This window comes from Ambystoma mexicanum, chromosome 4q (genome assembly GCF_040938575.1).
Source record: "Ambystoma mexicanum isolate Mex_15411 chromosome 4q, UKY_AmexF1_1, whole genome shotgun sequence".
NCBI lineage: Eukaryota > Metazoa > Chordata > Amphibia > Caudata > Ambystomatidae > Ambystoma > Ambystoma mexicanum.
The window spans coordinates 1,252,301,119-1,252,320,369 of NC_090928.1; the positions used below are offsets into that span (position 1 = coordinate 1,252,301,119).

The window sequence follows — 19,251 nt, forward strand, 5'->3', positions numbered from 1 at the left end:
TCTGCTCGTATCAGCGGTGGGCGATCAGGCTGAAAGAGTATGGGTTAAAGCAGGTTTCCCGGGAGTAACGTTAGATTGTGACCGCCATGATGGGGCCTCCTTTAACACAGTGCGGGCTAGGGTGTGGGACGCCTTACGCGAAACATTCCCAGATACACCGGACTTACAGTCAGTGATGCAATGTACAATGAATGACGGGGAGGAGGCTATGGATTACATTTTTCGAGTCCAAGAGATGTGGAGAGCGGAGACGGGCACGCCCTGGTATCAATCGACATCTTTATTTTACTTCATTATAAAAAGAGGGCTCCCAAAGGAAGTGCAGAAAGCGCTCGACAAGATAGCAGGTATTGAAGCAAAGGGATGGCTAGAAATTCAGAGCATAATAGTACACCATTGTAAACGAATAAAGGAAAGGGAGAAGGAGGTGGCGCAGAAAAGGTTGGCAGACGAAGCGAAGTTAGTACAGACAAAATTGGTGAAGGTCGCAGCAGCAGTAGCTGCGCTCCCACACAGCAGGGAGGGAGAGGATGAGGAGGAGGGGCTGATAGCAATACAAGGAAGGATGGCAACTAATTGGGCGGGAACAGGACAGCGGCAGTGGAACGAGAAGGAGCAAGGCGGAGGTCCGCAGTGGCAAGAGTGGACCCCTCGAGGGGGACGAGGTGGGTACAGGGGCCGAAGAGGAGGTGGAACGGGATACGGGGGAACGGGAGGAAATGGATGGCAGGGTCCTAGAGGTGCACAAGGAAGTTGCTGGAACTGCGGGCGATGGGGGCACTATTCTAGAGAGTGCAGAAGCAGACCCAATAACGGGTTCCAAGAGGTAGAACAATATGGCCATCCCCACCCAGGAAGCCCATATGGCCTCCCAATAGGACAACAACAACTAAGAAACCAAGGCCAAGGTAATGTCGGCCAGCAACCGGGACCTCAGTATAGAACACAGAACCACCCACAAAACAGCGACAGTATGCAATATACGCCAGGTAACCCTTTCGCGACAACAGCAAACGGGGCTCCCGCACCAGCACCTTACAACGGCATGTCAGTGGTCTCAGGAAATGTATTTAATGAGGGGGGGACGATGAGACACCCCGCATAGGACAGCCCACCGAGAATACTTGCGTGTCCAGTTCTATCTACCACCTACAGTGCAGCAGAGGAACCATTGGTAGGGGCGCAGATAGGAGACAAGCAGTTTATATTCATGGTTGATTCGGGAGCGGAGAAATCATGTGTCAGAGAGGGCCGGTTCCCGTTATCTAACAGGAAGTTAGAGACGCAGGGGTTCTCTGGGGCTGTAATTGAAGTTCCTTACACAGAAGTTTTGGATGTAACAGTGGGGGGCAAGACTGTGAAGGCACCCTTACTGTATTACGAACAGTCCCCAATAAATTTGTTGGGGAGGGATCTTATGAGTAAACTTAACATGACCATATCATTTAATGAAGGAGGAATAGTGTGTTCAACACCCGGGATATGCCCCTTGCGTGCAATGTTGGTAGTACAAGCCTACACAACCACACAGGAAATACGAGGGCTGCCACAAAATGAGGAAATGTTTATTGAAGGGCTAAAGACTTTGGCCCTCATAATTCCAGAGCTAAGAAGAATGGATTGGAGGATTCCAGCAGAGTTCCTCTTCCGCCCCATAGTGTGTCCAAACACAGCACCAGGATCAGTGGTATCGTTGGATTTGCACGCTGTGCAGGTATCAACGAAAAGGATCGCTGTGATTGGAGTGGACAGGGAAGGATGTGAGTGGCGCACAGTGCTGTGTACAAACGCCAACCTCGCCCTACGCGAGGTAACAGATGAAGATCTCTTTTCAGACACAGAAGCAGATGGTGAGATAGTAATGGAAATAGCGATGCCCTGTGACATTTTGATCCAAGCCAGGGAAATCCCCGTCCAATTGATGGCAGTGGTAGGAACACCACCGTCATTTTTTGATGACGACATGAGGCTCGTACCAAACAATTTATGGACAACAGGCCCCCATGATGTAGGGCTGTTGCACGGAGTACAACCTGTGATAATAAAACTAAAACAAGGAGCTATCTTACCCCGAGTCAAACAGTATCCATTGTCCCGTGAAGCTGAAGAAGGGATAAAAGAAACAATAAATGCACTACTAGCACAAGGGATAATAGTGCCTTCAAACTCCCCATGTAACACATGTATTTACCCAATCAAAAAAGCGAAAGGAGGATCTTGGAGGATGATACAGGACTTACGCCCCCTCAATGACGTAATTCAAAAAGAGTTCCCTCTAGTCCCGAACCCTGCATCAATACTATGCAGCATCCCAAAAGCGGCATCACATTTCACAGTAGTGGACTTGAAAAATGCATTTTTCTCAATACCCCTGGCTGAAGAGAGTAGATACCTTACAGCTTTCACACTGGGGGGTAAGAGATATGAACACTGCAGATTACCTCAGGGATACTGTGAGAGTCCGAGCATATTCAACCGCATATTGCATGAAGACTTGGGAAACCTATCAGTTGAGAGTACAATTATTCAGTACGTAGATGATTTATTAGTGTGTGCACAAGACGAGGAAACATGTAGAAAAGATTCAACAACGCTCCTGACTTTACTAGCCAACAAGGGATACAAGGTAGACAAGGAGAAGTTACAGTACTGCCTGACTGAGGTCCTATACCTGGGACAGCTCATATCCAAAGATGGAAAAAGAATAATCCCTGACAGAGTAGAGGCAATAAGATCAGTAGGAGAACCCACGACAGTGAAAGATATGCAGAAATTTTTGGGGATGTGCAACTATTGCCGAGCATGGATACTAGATTATGCAGCATACACGAGGCCCCTCCTACAAGCACTCAAAGAAGCACAACAGGAGAATGAAAAAATAAAATGGTCAGAAGAAATGAGCATATCATTTCAATCACTGAAAGAGCTAATTTCAAGCGCTCCAGTACTAGCAAACCCTGATTATGGACGCGAATTTTACCTATTTTCACATTGCAAAGGAACACTTATGACAGCGGTACTGACACAAAAAATGTCCTTAGGACACAAGCCATTGGCTTACTATAGTGGTACTTTGGATGCTGTGATGCAGGGTCATTTCGCGTGCGAACAATCACTCGCCGCAGCCGCATTCGCGATTGAGAAAAGTGCCACAATAGTAATGGGTTGCCCTGTGACATTGTTTGTGGAACACTCATTATTTGCAATACTTGAGAGATCAAAAAGCACACTGACCACACAGCGGGCAACAGCCTACGAGATTATATTGTCCAGCGCCAACATCCATATAGTGAGATGTAAGACAGTGAACCCCGCCACATTCATTACAGAAGCATGCACATTAGAGGATATGCAGAACCACGATTGCGCAACCTACACAGGAGAAGGAGGGGAGGACACAGCGGTGTGTGAGAACGCTCTAAGTGAAGGGGAAGTGTACTTTGTGGATGGGTCTGCATCAATTGATGTGGACACGGGAGAAAAACACGTTGGCATGGCAGTAGTGAGGCTAGAAGACAGTGAGTATGAAACACTAGTACAATACCGCCTCCCGTCACATTACTCTGCACAGGCAGCAGAACTGATTGCGCTCATAGAAGCACTACATGCAGCAAAGGGTTGTGCAGTGACAATATACACAGACTCAGCTTACATGACGACGACAGTACATGGAGGTCTAGCAAGATGGGGGCGTAGGGGATTCAGACGGAACACCAGTACAGCATGCAGAATTGTTAAAAGAGTTAATTGAGGCCCTACAAAACCCTACTGCAGTAGCAATAGTGAAGTGCCAGGCCCATACATCCAACACAGACGTTGTGTCTTTAGGGAACGCGGCAGCGGACGCTGCCGCCAAGGAGGCTTCCTATTTTCAGAAATATGACACAGGTGAGTTCATGATTAAAAACAAAACAACCGAAGAACTCCCAGAAGGGTACAACATGATGTCCGTATCACAAATACTAGAATTGCAGGAAGGAGCTAGTGCAGAAGAAAAATTGACGTGGACCAAACGGGGATGCAGCCAATCGGGAACAGACCTACTATGGCGGCAAAATAACTCAGGGAAAGTGGTAATGCCACTACAGTTACTAGAAGTTGCATTTCAACAGCTACACTTCCCTGCACATAATACTAAACAGCACATCGCAGCGGAAATACAGGAAGAATGGTTCGTGCCCTGTCTCCAGGAGCATGTGTCTCGATTAGCAATGGAATGTACAACATGCCAAATATACAACTCAGGAATGACATTACGCACACTCCGGGGAACGATTCCCAAACCCATTGGCCCATTCAGAGAACTACATATAGATTACGCAGACATGGGGGAAAGGTGCAATGGCGCACGGTACATGATCGTGGTTGTGTGCCCATTTTCAAGGTGGGTGGAAGCAGGACCCTGTGCGCGACCTGATGCAAAAAGCGCCGCCAAATTCCTAGTAAGGGAAGTGTTCCCACGCTGGGGAATTTGTGACGTGATTCGCTCAGACAACGGCTCTCACTTTGTGAATGAACTCTTCAACGAAGTTACCACCTTATTGGGTATAAAACATAAATTGTGTTCGATTTATCATCCCCAAAGTAATGGCGTAGTGGAAAAGATGAACGGACTGTTGAAGGGCAGGTTATCAAAACTATGCTTCTCATTGAAGAAAAATTGGATTTACTATCTACCCCTGGCGCTATTTGAATTGAGAAATCAGCCAAGCAAAGACCATCATTTGTCCCCGCACGAGATCGTGACCGGGAGACGAATGAATACAGCACACTCTCCACTGCGCGAACACTCAGATGCTCACAGAAGCGCCGCAATATTGGGAGATGAGTTTACAGACTATTTACGAAAATTGACAAGAGCAGCGCGCGCCATTTCAAAGCAACTCTCCCCACCCTTCACTAGAGAAGAGGGAAACGTAACAGGGTCTGACATGGAGCCAGAGCAACAGCTACAGCTGATGCCAGGCGACTCAATTTATGTCAGAAGTTTTGTGCGTCGGTGGAATGCACCACGATTCCATGGCCCATACGAGGTAATATTTTGCACGCCCACGGCAGTAAAGGTGAAGGGCTTGAGGTACTGGGTGCACTTGACCGACGTACGGAAGGCATACAGCAATGTGCAAGAGGAGATAGATGAGGAGGCACAGACAACAGCAAACGATGAAAATGAGTAGAATGTCTAAATTAAACTTGTGTGTGTGTGTCAGCACTGGACTAGAGTGGGAGAATAACTGATAAGGACATTTCAACAAAAAAAAAAAAATGTGTGTGTTTTGTTTTCATCTTGTTGAATGGTATGTAATTAATGAAATAACAAAATTATAGCCTGTATAAACCCTTGTCTGTGAATACCCCTCCCCGCATCCCCACCCGCTCCCATTCCCCGTCAAATATATAATGGCACCGATGGTGCTAGCAACATGTTTACACACATGCACTTAATGCACTTTTATATCTCAAACAGGAGCTTCCATGGCATCTAACGGGCAGCCTGCAACGGATAGAATTAGTAGAATGAGAGAATTAGTAATTGAGAGATGCAGATATTCGTATGAGTGTGGATTATCTGTATGCATCGCATTGTTTTTTATGATAATGTTTGGCCTGGTTACGTATTGGTTTATAGCGTTCATCTCTATCGAGATGAACGAGGGGGGAGGGAGTAACAGCACTACTGGGCAAATTAACAGCACTACCGGACCTAATGCATCTACAAGTGTCAATACTAAGGAAGGTGATTTTTTGATATGGGACGGAACTAAACTTGTATGGGGGTATCATACCACACCATCCAGTGTTGTCACCTTACAAAGAAAAAAAGCCACAAGGTGGAATGCAGAACAACACAGTGTCCCCGCCAGGGGTATCTAATTACAATGCCCACAGTCTAAATGACCGAAATCCGTCTGCCATATCATGGTTGTACAACACCTTCACCAGCCAGCCTGCCCCCATACTAAAAAACAACCTGCCAGCTAACGTCAGGAAAGAAGACGAAAAGCTACTAGAAATGCACAAAATATTATATGATGAATGGGCTAAGGGGGGCGGGAATGAGAAAGGGGGGTCCAGCTTATCCATTGCCCAGGGAGTTGGGAAGTACATTAGGAACAAGAACAACAGACGGAAGAGGGAAGCAGGGAGGAGGAAGTATGATGAATACTATGGGCTAGGTCTAGATAAGATGGAAGACCCACGACACCCCCATCAAACAAATAAGTGGTATGCAGACATGAGCGCCACAGCTAAACAGACAACAAACGAGAGCTGCTATGTCTGTTCCCTCATCCCTCACGCATCAGGTACACCCAAAGTATTACTACCCAAAGAGTTGCCAATTATAGCTGCCCAGTGTCTCCTTCATCTCACGTTGTGCAGGATTAAGAACACCTTCCAGGCACACGAAGTGACTTTTCAAATGCTGCAGAACGAGAAAACGTGTTACCCAAAAACGGCAGGGGTGGTATGTTTGAAAGAACCATTTTTTGTAATAGAAGGGACACTTTTTTCTGACAACAAGCGGAAGGATGAAGAAGTACTGTGCAAAGCGGAAGCACGAAGAGGTGTGGCACCGGATAAATTGCAGTGGATAGAGGAAACATGTACACCAGTATGGAGAGAACACATTTCAAAACTAACTTGGGTAACTGCCATTGAAAAGCCGTTCAAACTACAGAGTGAAATGGACTATGGACTGTGTTTTAAAGGAGAAGGGAAAACCCCCATGGGAACAAACAAGAACTGTAACAAGACCCTCACCATCCCAGATCTAAGAAAAGGTACTGCAGCCCTCATGGACACGTACTGGGTATGCGGCAACCAGGCATACCTACACCTCCCCCAGTCAGGGAGTGGCAGCTGCTCAATGGCCACTCTGCACTCAGCCCTAATGGTAATACCAGAAAGCCACATCGATGGGAACAAAAGGACACAGGAACGCGTGCAACAAAATGGGGCTCAACCAACTGCAGAGTCGCAAATATATGTCCTGTCTTCCGGAAGCAAGGGAGAAGTGCTGACCCGTAACAGACGAGCATCAAATTACATATCAAAGGCATCATCAGAACTATTGGCTCAGATCCCAGACAAATATCGATTATTCAGCTCAGCGGAAACATTTTTTGCTTCGCTCGTCTCAAGTGTCCAATCAAGGGCAAACGCAAAATGGCTCCAGATAACCCGCTGGGAATTGATTCAGCTGGCAAACGACACTGAAGAAGGATTCAATATAATAAAGGTGGAACTAAGAGCTTTACGACTAATGACCATGCAAAACAGGTATGTCCTGGACCTGTTGACGGCGATGGACGGCGGTGTTTGCCGAAAGATAGGAAGTGCCTGCTGCACTTTCGTACCTTCTGAAGACGCAGAGAACGGCTCCCTGTCCCATGTGATCGAAGCAGTCCACAACCTAGGAGAAAAAATGAAAATGGAAGGTGGAGCAGAAGACAGTACATGGTTCGACAACATCTTCTCCTGGGTTCCCTCATGGCTTGGAATGACTGTGAAATTTTTGATACCAGCTGTTGTGTTCCTCCTTTTACTTTTTTGCCTGTGCCAGGTGGGTCTTCGAGTTTGTGCTAACGCAGTACCAAATGGTGCAATGATGATGGTGACAATGGGCAACTCACATGGTACAATAAAAACGATGCAAGAAGCACAAGTACAAACAGGGATAGACAACACACCCAGGTACCAACTGGTGCCTATGTACCACGATAAGGATATTGTAAATAAGTTGTGGCACACCACCATCAAAGAGCCCCGTATACTAGAATGGTATGAGGAAGTTTGGGTAGATTTGGAAGGAGATGGTGGATGCATATATCTAATGTGTACCCCAGATGAATACGCCCGGAGAGGTGAGAGCTTAAGGGGGGTGTGCAGAGCATGGATGCCCATTAAAGGAACTCCTGCATGGGATGAGGCGGTGATGGACGAGGCAGAATGTAGGAGGATAGAAGATTTAAAGAATTCGTTACGTTAGTAACGAAAGGGGGGAAATGTAGGGGAGGACTGGTCCAGGAGACCCCCCCCTCACCTGCGCTTTCTCCCCAGGTGAGGGCTATGGCTCTTTTGGGCGTCCCCTCATGCCACCCGGGCCCAGGTGGTGGAGGGTTCACCCACTGGAGACATTGCCCGCACGTATTAATTGCCCATATGTAGTAAAATTTAGCTAGGCCCAGAAACCATTTTGTCTGGTAAAGATGGTGCGAGCTCAGCGCACTGTAGCACGGCCCCCACCCTTGGAGGGTTTCAGTCATCCTTGTTGCCGCAGCACCCTGGCAGATCCGCTGCGAGCACGTTCCCACGAACAAGACGGACATGAGCTAGCGTAATACACTAACATTGTAACAGTTCACCTCCCGCAGTGTATCATCGCTCCCAGCATGACCCGGCCAGCAGGCCTGGGCAATGAAAAGAACAGTAAAATGGTCATCAGATGGCAGACAATCTTTATATACTAATGTCAAGACTACTCGCAAAGTATGCTTTCTTCCACCAAATCCCTTATATTACAAAAGCCTGTAAAATGTATACATTTAAGAAAGCATGCTTCCTTGATATAAGCAATGGCGAGCCCACACCATTGCAGTTGGGTGCTAATAATAAAGGAACGCACCAGGAATCTATTTGTTACGTGTATCACAGAGAAACTTACACCCCATGGGCTCACGCCTTAACTGAACTTATGCTGCTAGAGGACACAAGAAAGACGAATGTAACCATACAGAGGGCCCATGTGAAGGATGCACGAGAAGGCGCATGTCATGTGTGCATGTCCAGGCCCCATATGTGCCACCACCGTCACGAACAGTGGCGGGTTACTTTCTATGTTCTCCACCAATCCTAATTCTACCTCACTTATTGCAAATATATATATATATGCATATAACTAAAATACTGTACGTGCTAAAATATAATGTATGAATAAGGTGCTCAGACTGGGTATAATCGAGACACATCCAGCAAAGCTTAAATGCATGTTTTGTATTGCTTAGAATAAGTATTATAGAGTGTTCAAATGTTCGTGATGTTTTTACCTAAATCGGCAACACACGAGGGAGATACCTTTGTGAAATACGTGCAAGGCCATTCCCCCTCCCACCCTGCGAAGGCTGCCAAGGCATGAGAGCAGAGACCGCGCCGCGCTGCTTCACCTCCCCCAACCAGACTGGAGCCGCTTCAAAGACTTGTAACCCCCTCTGTAGCACCCAAGGCCGCCACCCGCCACCTGCATTATTTACAGCACAGCAGTAAACCTCTGCCTGAACACACGCGCCCCCTCGTAAACCTCGCAACCCACCGGACCATCTCAGACTTATGGCCTTGTACAATCATGACACCCAACACTTTGACAACACACAGCGGAACATCCATAACAACGTCTTACAAGGCAGACAGACCTGTACCACCCGTCCCAGGCCCTGAAGCTTAGCCCCTCGACCTATGGCCCCGGTCAACAGGACACTGGTAACCATGTCCTGACGTATTACCTCCAGACCCCTCACAAGGTGCATTCCTCCTGTGTTGCATTAACCTGTGGTATAACCTATTGAAAGATTTACTAAAGAAGATAATATCGAAATGCCTGAATGACTGCGGTGTGCATGGCCTAGGGCTAATAAGTCAGGAAAAGACATTCATCTCTGCCACTGGCCGCGATGGCCCCACAACACCGTCCGGATGAACTCTGCCACCCTGCCAGGCCCAGCCCAACCCACGAGGCTGACCAGTGACGTCTTCCAGCCAAAGCCAACCACATCGCAGCAGCACCTATAGTTAGTCGTCGCTACCCAATCCCATTGAACTTGTGCCCCCTATAGTGTGTAGGTTCTTATGACGTTTTTTGTAAATATATACGCCTGTCTTTGCTATTGTCAGACAGAGCGCTCTCGGAGTTTGCAGAGTCCTTTGCATGCCCTATTCTGATTGATAAACTCCCATTTACGCTCACCCGCACTCTGTCTTGGCCTTATTCCCATCTTGGGAGAGTCCTTCATTGTCTCTCATTGCGGGGAGGATCGTGCTGTTTGGGGACGCTTGCTTTCACAGCACATTCTTACAATCAAGATATGCAGAAAGCGAAAGCTTTATTTCGAAAAAATAAGAAAGCGATTCAATCTCTATCAGTAGACCAGCGCTTAGTTGCTCTTAAAGCAATTAAAACTAAACATAGGAATTGGAGAAGAACTTATCGTTCTTTATTATACCAGAAAGATGGTGAGGCAATGTTGGTTAAAATGTTGACTAAAAACGCTGCAGGATGTTGGTCATTAATATCAGACACATATAACACCACTCAATGTCAAATGCAGACTAATGATGTTGCTTCTACCATATGGATCTCCCATTTTACTGGTCTTTATGCTCTTCTCCCTTCTATCAATTGCGTATCTCCTGTAAAACTTGAGGGATCCTTCTCAATAGATTTTACAATGGATGATATTCTTTATCTTATCCATAAAGCAAGTAGATCCCGTGCTCCAGGCCCTGATGGGCTTTCTAATGCCATGCTAAAAGAATTTCCGGATTTATGGGCCCCCATCCTGTTTGAAATCTTCTCCCAAGTTGTAATTACCCAAAAGATCCCTAAATCGTGGTGTACTTCATTGATCGTACCCATTTATAAAAAAGGCGATAGACAAAACCCCGCAAACTATAGGCCAATTGCCCTTTTAGATGTTCCTGGGAAAATCTTTGCTTCACTAATTCTAAGAGATCTCCAACAATGGATCAATTCATCGAACATGAGAGATAGGTTTCAAACAGGATTTGTAGCTGGTAAGGGAACGGCTATAAATATTGTCTCCTTGACTGCAATCAAGGCACTCTGCTGTCAGCAAAAGCAATCGTTATTCATTGCCTTTGTAGACTTCAAGGAAGCATTCGACTCTATAGACCGCAATCTAATGCTGCATAAATTGCTGCTATTGGGCTGCCCCTATTCATTGGTCAAGTTAATTTCTATCTTTCATGAAAATACATCAGTTCATATTCGTCTTACTCGTGATGGGATACTAACCCGTCCCATTTTAACATATCGAGGACTGAAACAGGGATGCATCTTGGCAGCTACACTATTCAACTTATTCATCCTTGATATGGGTGAAAAATTTCAGAATGTTAACTCTGATGCTCCTAAACTAGACCAAGAACAGATACCATGGATCCTTTATGCAGACGATCTTGTTCTATTGTCAAAAACTCCGGCGGGTTTGCAACGTTTGATTAATGGGTTATCGGAGTATACTGTAGAAAATGCTATGACTATAAACTTAATGAAAACTCAAATTATGATGTGCCAAAATCGTAAAATGACAAAACACTTTCAATTCAATTGGTATATAAAAAAGGAGCAGATTCTTTTAACTTCAACATATAAATACTTGGGTATTATGATCAGCCAGGGTAACAATGATAAAGTGTTTCAAAAAGAACTTGAATTGAAACTGCAAACCTTAATTTCCCAATCTAGGGCTATTCTATATAAGTTTGGAAAGTTTACATGCAATCATATAATATCATTTTATTCCATGAAAGTAAAACCCATTATCTCGTATGGCTCTGAAGCTGTATCGATGCTGCCCCGTTTAGTGTGGGATCGATTAGAAGGTAAATACTGGCGCTCAATTCTTAATTTGCCTACCTGTGTCCCCATTGCAATGATTCGTTTTGAATTAGGGCTGCTATCGTTATACAGTACTATTGCATGGAAATTGATAGCTTTGATGAGAAAATGCAACCTGTCATTTCAATGTCTAGATATATCCTGTATCTTGGGTAAATATTTACTATATTCAGATCATCAATACCCAAAATGCTGGTTAAATACAGCTATAAATATCCTTTCAGATGCGGACATCTCCGTAGATACTTTAATTCATAATCCAACGCAAGCTAAAATTAAACTATATCGGCAAGATTGGATATATACCTTGGAAAAATGTTCCCATTCTAAAGACTGGAACAGTGCCCAGTTTGGCCATAAAAAATTTAGAGTTGCGGAACCATATATTTTAAAATATCCATCTCCAAAATTTAGAGATGACTATATTCGTTTTCGTCTAAACCTGTGGCATACAAAGGATATCTTATTTAGGCGAAAACTAATTGATGCCAGTGAGAACATCTGTCGTTTTTGTAAGGATCCTGCAATCGCAGAAACGCTGAAACATGTCATTGTCTACTGTCCTGCATTATATGCTATATGTTGTAAATACTATCTCCATTGTTTTACAGCGCAAATTGTAACTGATATGGAAGAATTATGGCTATTGATTTTTGGTACAAAGAGAGTGTCAATTAGATTAGCTACAACAGGCTTTTTAAATGAATGATACCCAAAGTAATTGTAAATGCTGTCATGAGGGAACGGTGATAGAAAGGAAGGAAAGAAAGGAAAAAAAAAGAGAGAAAAAGGAAGAAAAAGAATGCTGCTGCTACTAAGGTCCTTTATATATTGGGTGACAGATGTAAAATTTTGAAATGTGTTATATATTGATGAATTGAATTGTAATATGTTTATGATATGTTTTTATTCATTTTGTAATTGTTGAAAGGTTGTTCCATACAGCCAAACAATAAATAATTAAAAAAAAAAAAAAAAAGAAGGGGCTCCCGTAGGGGAGAAGTGACTACATTTAGGGGTTCATCACAGTAAGTGGTACAGGGTCCATCTGGAGTTGGAATGGCCCTCTGCATTTTCCTCCACCACATGACGGAAGCACCACTGCTACACCCTCATATATGGACTATCCCAAAGATTCCTTTCCCCCCAGACCTGGTAATGGGTCCCTTGTGTGGCTTGGCTAGTGTAGCCTGTGCATGTGAGTAGGTGCCTTGTGTAGCTCGTCTAGGGTCGCCTGTAGGTGCTTTGTGTAGCTCGGCTAGGGTAGTGTAGCCTGTGAGTAGGTGCCTTGCGTAGCTTGGTTAGGGTAGTGTAGCCTGTGAATAGGTGCTTTGCGTAGCTCGACTAGGGTAGTGGAGCCTGTGAGAAGGTACCATGTGTAGCTTGGCTATGGTAGTGCAGCCAGCGAGTAGGTGCCTCGCGTAACGCGGCTCGGCTAGGGTAGTGCAGCCAGCGAGTAGGTGCCTTGCGTAGCTTGGTTAGGGTAGTGTAGCCTGTGAATAGGTGCTTTGCGTAGCTCGACTAGGGTAGTGGAGCCTGTGAGAAGGTACCATGTGTAGCTTGGCTATGGTAGTGCAGCCAGCGAGTAGGTGCCTCGCGTAACGCGGCTCGGCTAGGGTAGTGCAGCCAGCGAGTAGGTGCCTTGCATAGCTTGGTTAGGGTAGTGTAGCCTGCGAGTAGGTGCGATGCGTAGCTTGGATAGGGTTGTGTAGACTGCGTGCCTTGTGTAGTGTGGCTAGGGTAGTGTAGCTTGTGAGTCGGTGCCTTGTGTGGCTAGGGTAGTGTAGCCTCTAGGTGCCTTGCATAGCTCAGCTAGTATAGTGTAGCCTGTTAGTGCCTTGCGTAGCTTGGCTAGGGTAGTGTAGCCTGTAGGTGCCTTGGCATAGCTCGGCTGGGGTAGTGTAGCCTGCCTGTAGGTGCCTTGGTGGCGCTCAGCTAGGGTAGTGTAGCCTGTTGGTGCCTTGCATAGCTCGGATAGGGTAGTGTATCCTGCTTGTAGGGGCCTTGCGTAGTTCGGTTAGGGTTGTGTAGCCTGTCTGTGCCTTGCGGAGCTCGGCTAGGGTAGTGTAGCCTGTAGGTGCCTTGTGGAGCTCGGCTAGGGTTGTGTAGCCTGTCGGTGCCTTGCAGAGCTCGGCTGGGGTAGTGTAGCCTGTAGGGGCCTTGTGGAGCTCGGCTTGGGTGCCTTGTGGAGCTCGGCTAGGGTTGTGTAGCCTGTCGGTGCCTTGCAGAGCTCGGCTGGGGGTAGTGTAGCCTGTAGGGGCCTTGTGGAGCTCGGCTACGGTAGTGTAGCCTGTGAGTAGGTGCCTTGAGTAGCTTAGCTAGGGTAGTTTAGCCTGCTTGTAGGTGCCTTGCAGAGCTCGGCTAGGTTAGTGTAGACTTTAGATGCCTTACGGAGCACGGCTAGGGTAGTGTAGCCTGTCAGTGCCTTTTGTGGCTCGGCTAGTGTAGCCTGTCAGTGCCTTTTGTGGCTCGGCTAGGGTAGTGTTGTCTGTAGGTGCCTTGTGGAACTCAGCTAGGGTAGTGTAGCCTGTAGGTGCCTTGTGCAACTTGGCTAGGGTAGTGTAGCCTGTAGGTGCCTTGCGTAGCTTGGCTAGGGTAGTGTAGCCTGTAGGTGCCTTGGGTAGCTCGGCTAGGGTAGTGTAGCCTATAGGTGCCTTGCGTAGCTAGGGTAGTGTAGCCTGTAGGTGGCTTGGGTAGCTTGGCTAGGGTAGTGTAGCCTGTAGGTGCCTTTCGTGTTTCGGCTAGGGTTTTGTAGTCTGTAGGTGCCTTGTGGAGCTCGGCTAGGGTAGCGTAGCCTGTAAGTGCCTTGGGTAGCTCGGCTAGGGTAGTGTAGCCTGTAGGTGCCTTGGGTAGCTCGGCTGGGGTTGTGTAGCCTGTGGGTGCCTTGCAGAGCTTGGCTGGGGTTGTGTAGCCTGTAGGTGCCCTGTGGAGCTCAGCTAGGGTAGTGTAGCCTGTGAGTAGGTGCCTTGAGTAGCTTGGCTAGGGTAGTGTAGCCTGCTTGTAGGTGCCTTGCAGAGCTCGGCTAGGTTAGTGTAGCCTGTCGGTGCCTTTTGTGGCTCGGCTAGGGTAGTGTAGCCTGTCAGTGCCTTTTGTGGCTCGGCTAGGGTAGTGTAGTCTGTAGGTGCCTTGTGGAACTCAACTAGGGTAGTGTAGCCTGTAGGTGCCTTGTGTAACTTGGCTAGGGTAGTGTAGCCTGTAGGTGCCTTGCGTAGCTTGGCTAGGGTAGTGTAGCCTGTTGGTACATTGAGTAGCTCGGCTAGGGTAGTGTAGCCTGTAGGTGCCTTGTGTAGCTAGGGTAGTGTAGCCTGTAGGTGCCTTGGGTAGCTTGGCTAGGGTAGTGTAGCCTGTAGGTGCCTTTCATGGTTCGGCTAGGATTTTGTAGTCTGTAGGTGCCTTGTGGAGCTCGGCTAGGGTAGTGTAGCCTTTAAGTGCCTTGTGTAGCTCGGCTAGGGTTGTGTAGACTGTAGGTACCTTGGGTAGCTCGGCTAGGGTAGTGGTGCCTGTAGGTGCCTTGGGTATCTCGGCTAGGATAGTGTAGCCTGTAGGTGCCTTGGGTATCTCGGCTAGGGTAGTGTAGCCTGTAGGTGCCTTGGGTAGCTCGGCTAGTGTAGCCTGTGGGTGCCTTGCGGAGCTTGGCTGGGGTTGTGTAGCCTGGTGGTGCCTTGTAGAGCTTGGCTAGGTTAGTGTAGCCTGTCGGTGCATTTTGTGGCTCCGCTCGGCTAGGGTAGTGTAGCCTGTTGGTGCCTTTTGTGGCTCGGCTAGGGTAGTGTATCCTGTCAGTGCCTTTTGTGGCTCGGCTAGGGTGTGTAGCCTGTCAGTGCCTTTTGTGACTCGGCTAGGGTAGTGTAGTCGGTAGGTGCCTTGTGGAACTCGGCTAGGGTAGTGTAGCCTGTAGGTGCCTTGTGTAACTTGACTAGGGTAGTGTAGCCTGTAGGTGCCTTGTGTAGCTCAGCTAGGGTAGTGTAGCCTGTAGGTGCCTTGCGTAGCTAGGGTAGTGTAGCCTGTAGGTGCCTTGGGTAGCTTGGCTAGGGTAGTGTAGCCTGTAGGTGCCTTTCGTGGTTCGGCTAGGGTTTTGTAGTCTGTAGGTGCCTTGTGGAGCTTGGCTAGGGTAGTGTAGCCTGTAAGTGCCTTGGGTAGCTTGGCTAGGGTAGTGTAGCCTGTAGGAGCCTTGGATAGCTCGGCTAGGGTAGTGTAGCCTGTAAGTGCCTTGGGTAGCTCGGCTAGGGTAGTGTAGCCTGTAGGTGCCTTGAGTAGCTTGGCTAGTGTAGTGTAGCCTGTAGGTGCCTTGAGTAGCTTGGCTAGTGTAGTGTAGCCTGGAGGTGCCTTGGGTATCTCGGCTAGGGTAGTGTAGCCTGTAGGTGCCTTGGGTAGCTCGGCTAGTGTAGTGTAGCCTGTGGGTGCCTTGCGGAGCTTGGCTGGGGTTGTGTAGCCTGGTGGTGCCTTGTAGAGCTCGGCTACGTTAGTGTAGCCTGTCGGTGCCTTTTGTGGCTCGACTAGGGTAGTGTAGCCTGTTGGTGCCTTTTGTGGCTAGGGTAGTGTATCCTGTCAGTGCCTTTTGTGGCTCGGCTAGGGTGTGTAGCCTGTCAGTGCCTTTTGTGACTCGGCTAGGGTAGTGTAGTCTGTAGGTGCCTTGTGGAACTCGGCTAGGGTAGTGTAGCCTGTAGATGCCTTGCATAGCTCAGCTAAGGTAGTGTAGCCTGTAGGTGCCTTGCGTAGCTAGGTTAGTGTAGCCTGTAGGTGCCTTGGGTAGCTTGGCTAGGGTAGTGTACCCTGTAGGTGCCTTTCGTGGTTCGGCTAGGGTTTTGTAGTCTGTAGGTGCCTTGTGGAGCTCGGGTAGTGTAGCCTGTAAGTGCCTTGGGTAGCTCGGCTAGGGTAGTGTAGCCTGTAGGAGCCTTGGGTAGCTCGGCTAGGGTAGTGTAGCCTGTAAGTGCCTTGGGTAGCTCGGCTAGGGTAGTGTAGCCTGTAGGTGCCTTGAGTAGCTCGGCTAGTGTAGTGTAGCCTGGAGGTGCCTTGCGGAGCTTGGCTGGGGTTGTGTAGCCTGTGGGTGCCTTGCGGAGCTTGGCTGGGGTTGTGTAGCCTGTAGGTGCCTTGCGGAGCTTGGCTGGGGTTGTGTAGCCTGTAGGTGCCTTGCGTAACTCGGCTGGGGTAGTGTAGCCTGTAGGTGCCTTGTGTAACTTGGCTAGTGTAGCCTGTAGGTGCCTTGCGTAGCTTGGCTAGGGTAGTGTAGCCTGTAGGTGCATTGGGTAGCTCGGCTAAGGTATTGTAGCCTGTATGTGCCTTGCGTAGCTTGGGTAGTGTAGCCTGTAGGTGCCTTGGGTAGCTTGGCTAGGTTAATGTAGCCTCTAGGTGCCTTTTGTGGTTCAGCTAGGGTTTTGTAGTCTGTAGGTGCCTTGTGGAGCTCGGCTAGGGTAGTGTAGCCTGTAAGTGCCTTGGGTAGCTTGGCTAGGGTAGTGTAGACTGTAGGTGCCTTGGGTAGCTCGGCTAGGGTAGTGTAGCCTGTAAGTGCCTTAGGTAGCTCGGCTAGGGTAGTGTATCCTGTAGGTGCCTTCGGTAGCTTGGCTAGGGTAGTGTAACCTGTAGGTGCCTTGGGTAGCTCGGCTAGGGTAGTGTAGCCTGTAGGGGCCTTGGGTAGCTTGGCTAGTGTAGCCTGGAGGTGCCTTGCGGAGCTTGGCTGGGGTTGTGTAGCCTGTGGGTGCCTTGCGGAGCTTGGCGCGGATTGTGTAGTCTGTAGGTGCCTTGCAGAGCTCGGCTAGGTTAGTGTAGCCTGCCGGTGCCTTTTGTGGCTCGGCTAGGGTAGTGTAGCCTGTCGGTGCCTTTTGTGGCTCGGCTAGGGTAGTGTAGCCTGTCAGTGCCTTTTGTGGCTCGGCTAGAGTAGTGTCACCTGTCAGTGCCTTGGGTAGCTCAGCTAGGGTAGTGTAGCCTGGAGCTGCCTTGGGTAGCTCGGCTAGTGTAGTCTAGCCTAGAGGTGCCTTGCAGAGCTTGGCTGGGGTTGTGTAGCCTGTGGGTGCCTTGCGGAGCTTGGCTGGGGTTGTGTAGCCTGTAGGTGCCTTGCGGAGCTTGGCTGGGGTTGTGTAGCCTGTAGGTGCCTTGCGTAACTCGGCTGGGGTTGTGTAGCCTGTAGGTGCCTTGCGCAGGACATGCTAGTGCAGGTGTCAATAACGTGAGCGGCAAACGTAGGGTGGAAAAGTGCTTTTCTTCTCCTGGGTTTTACCCTACTCGTACTCGCTGAATTCTCAGGTTGGTGATTTCCCTTCCAGATTATTTAGTCAGATAAAGGAATATGTGTTTAATTGAGGTCCAGGCTTTCAGGCCCAACCAGCGGGACGAGTAGGGTCCGCTCTTGTAGAGCTCGCCTGCCTCCACCAGAGGGAAGCAGAGCAGAGCAGTAGCATGTGTGTGTGGGGGGAGGGGGGCGGGGGTCCGCCGGTGCTGTGATTCCAAATCACACATGCTCTGTGGGGTGGCCAGGAGTCCAGGGTGCACTGCAGCCAGAGAGCACAAGCCGCACACGCGCTGTGGGGAGTCCAGGGTGCACTGCAGCCAGGGAGCACAAGCCGCACACGCGCTGTGGGGAGTACAGGGTGCACTGCAGCCAGAGAGCACAAGTCACACACGCGCTGCGGGTACACGCGCTGTGGGGAGTCCAGGGTGCACTGCAGCCAGAGAGCACAAGTCACACACGCGCTGCGGGGTGGCCGGGAGTCCAGTGTGCACTGCAGCCAGAGAGCGGCGACAGCAGCACGGAAGCAGACATGTGGCAGCAAGCCGTGGAGGGCTGCAGGTGAGTTGGGTCCGGAAACGCAGAGGCGTTGCTAAGTGGGGGTGGGGGCTCTAAGGGGGCTATAGCCCCTGATCTTTTGGTTGTAGCCCCGGATAGAATCTCAGGAGCTACAGCCAAAAGGCTATAGCTAGCACCCAGTCGCAATAGTTCTGACAGCCTAGCCCCGGGTCTTTTCCAGACCTAGCAACACTCCTGCAGAAAGGCAGACTGTCTAGCACACAGGCTCCCTCAGCCCCCTCCACTAGTTGTCGGTTCCTACTGACACACTGCCAGGCTGCCAAGACTTGAGGTTATATGGGTGGGGTAGTGCAGGGCGCACACAAAGTGCCAGGCAGGCTTCCAAGTTTGGAGGTGACATGGGTGCGGACCGGACTTGTAGCTCACACACCCCCCTGCCAGTTCAGACCGAAGGGCAGACATAGACTCTCAGAGGGGACCCACACAAACCGCCAGTCTGTGGGAAGTCGGGCAATGCAGGACACCCTCATACTGCCAGCCTCCCCAGTACCAAGACAGGAGCTGCGCTGCGTCCGACAGCGCACCCCTCTACTACACCCCGCCCCTCCCCCGTTGCATTTTCAAGAGTACACTGTTCAGTGAGCCCCTTTCTCGAGACCAGGCTGTGTGTCTGAAGAGGGCACGCACTGCCTGCCTGCCAACCTCTCTGATTCTATGTGAAGGGGCTCCCTTCTACCTGACCCACAACGCCTCCGATGAGGGCGCTTCTGGGGGGCCTGGGGCAGCTCCCGCACGCCCACAAGCACATCTTTGCGGATTGCGTTTGCACATTCAATTTATTTATTTAGTCATTTGTATAGCGCATCAAGCCCAGTCA

General features: G+C 49.0%; 1 protein-coding gene across 1 annotated transcript in view; it reads left to right on the forward strand.

Moving 5' to 3' along the window:
• Window positions 1-18,095: 18,095 nt before the first annotated feature.
• LOC138468326 (epoxide hydrolase 1-like) overlaps window positions 18,096-19,251 on the forward strand; it is a 174,735-nt gene continuing 173,579 nt past the window's right edge. Inside the window, exon 1 of the mRNA XM_069608835.1 lies at window positions 18,096-18,416. Within this exon, the coding sequence (XP_069464936.1) occupies window positions 18,388-18,416 (29 nt within the window). The 5' untranslated portion in view covers window positions 18,096-18,387. The remainder of the gene's footprint in view (window positions 18,417-19,251) is intronic.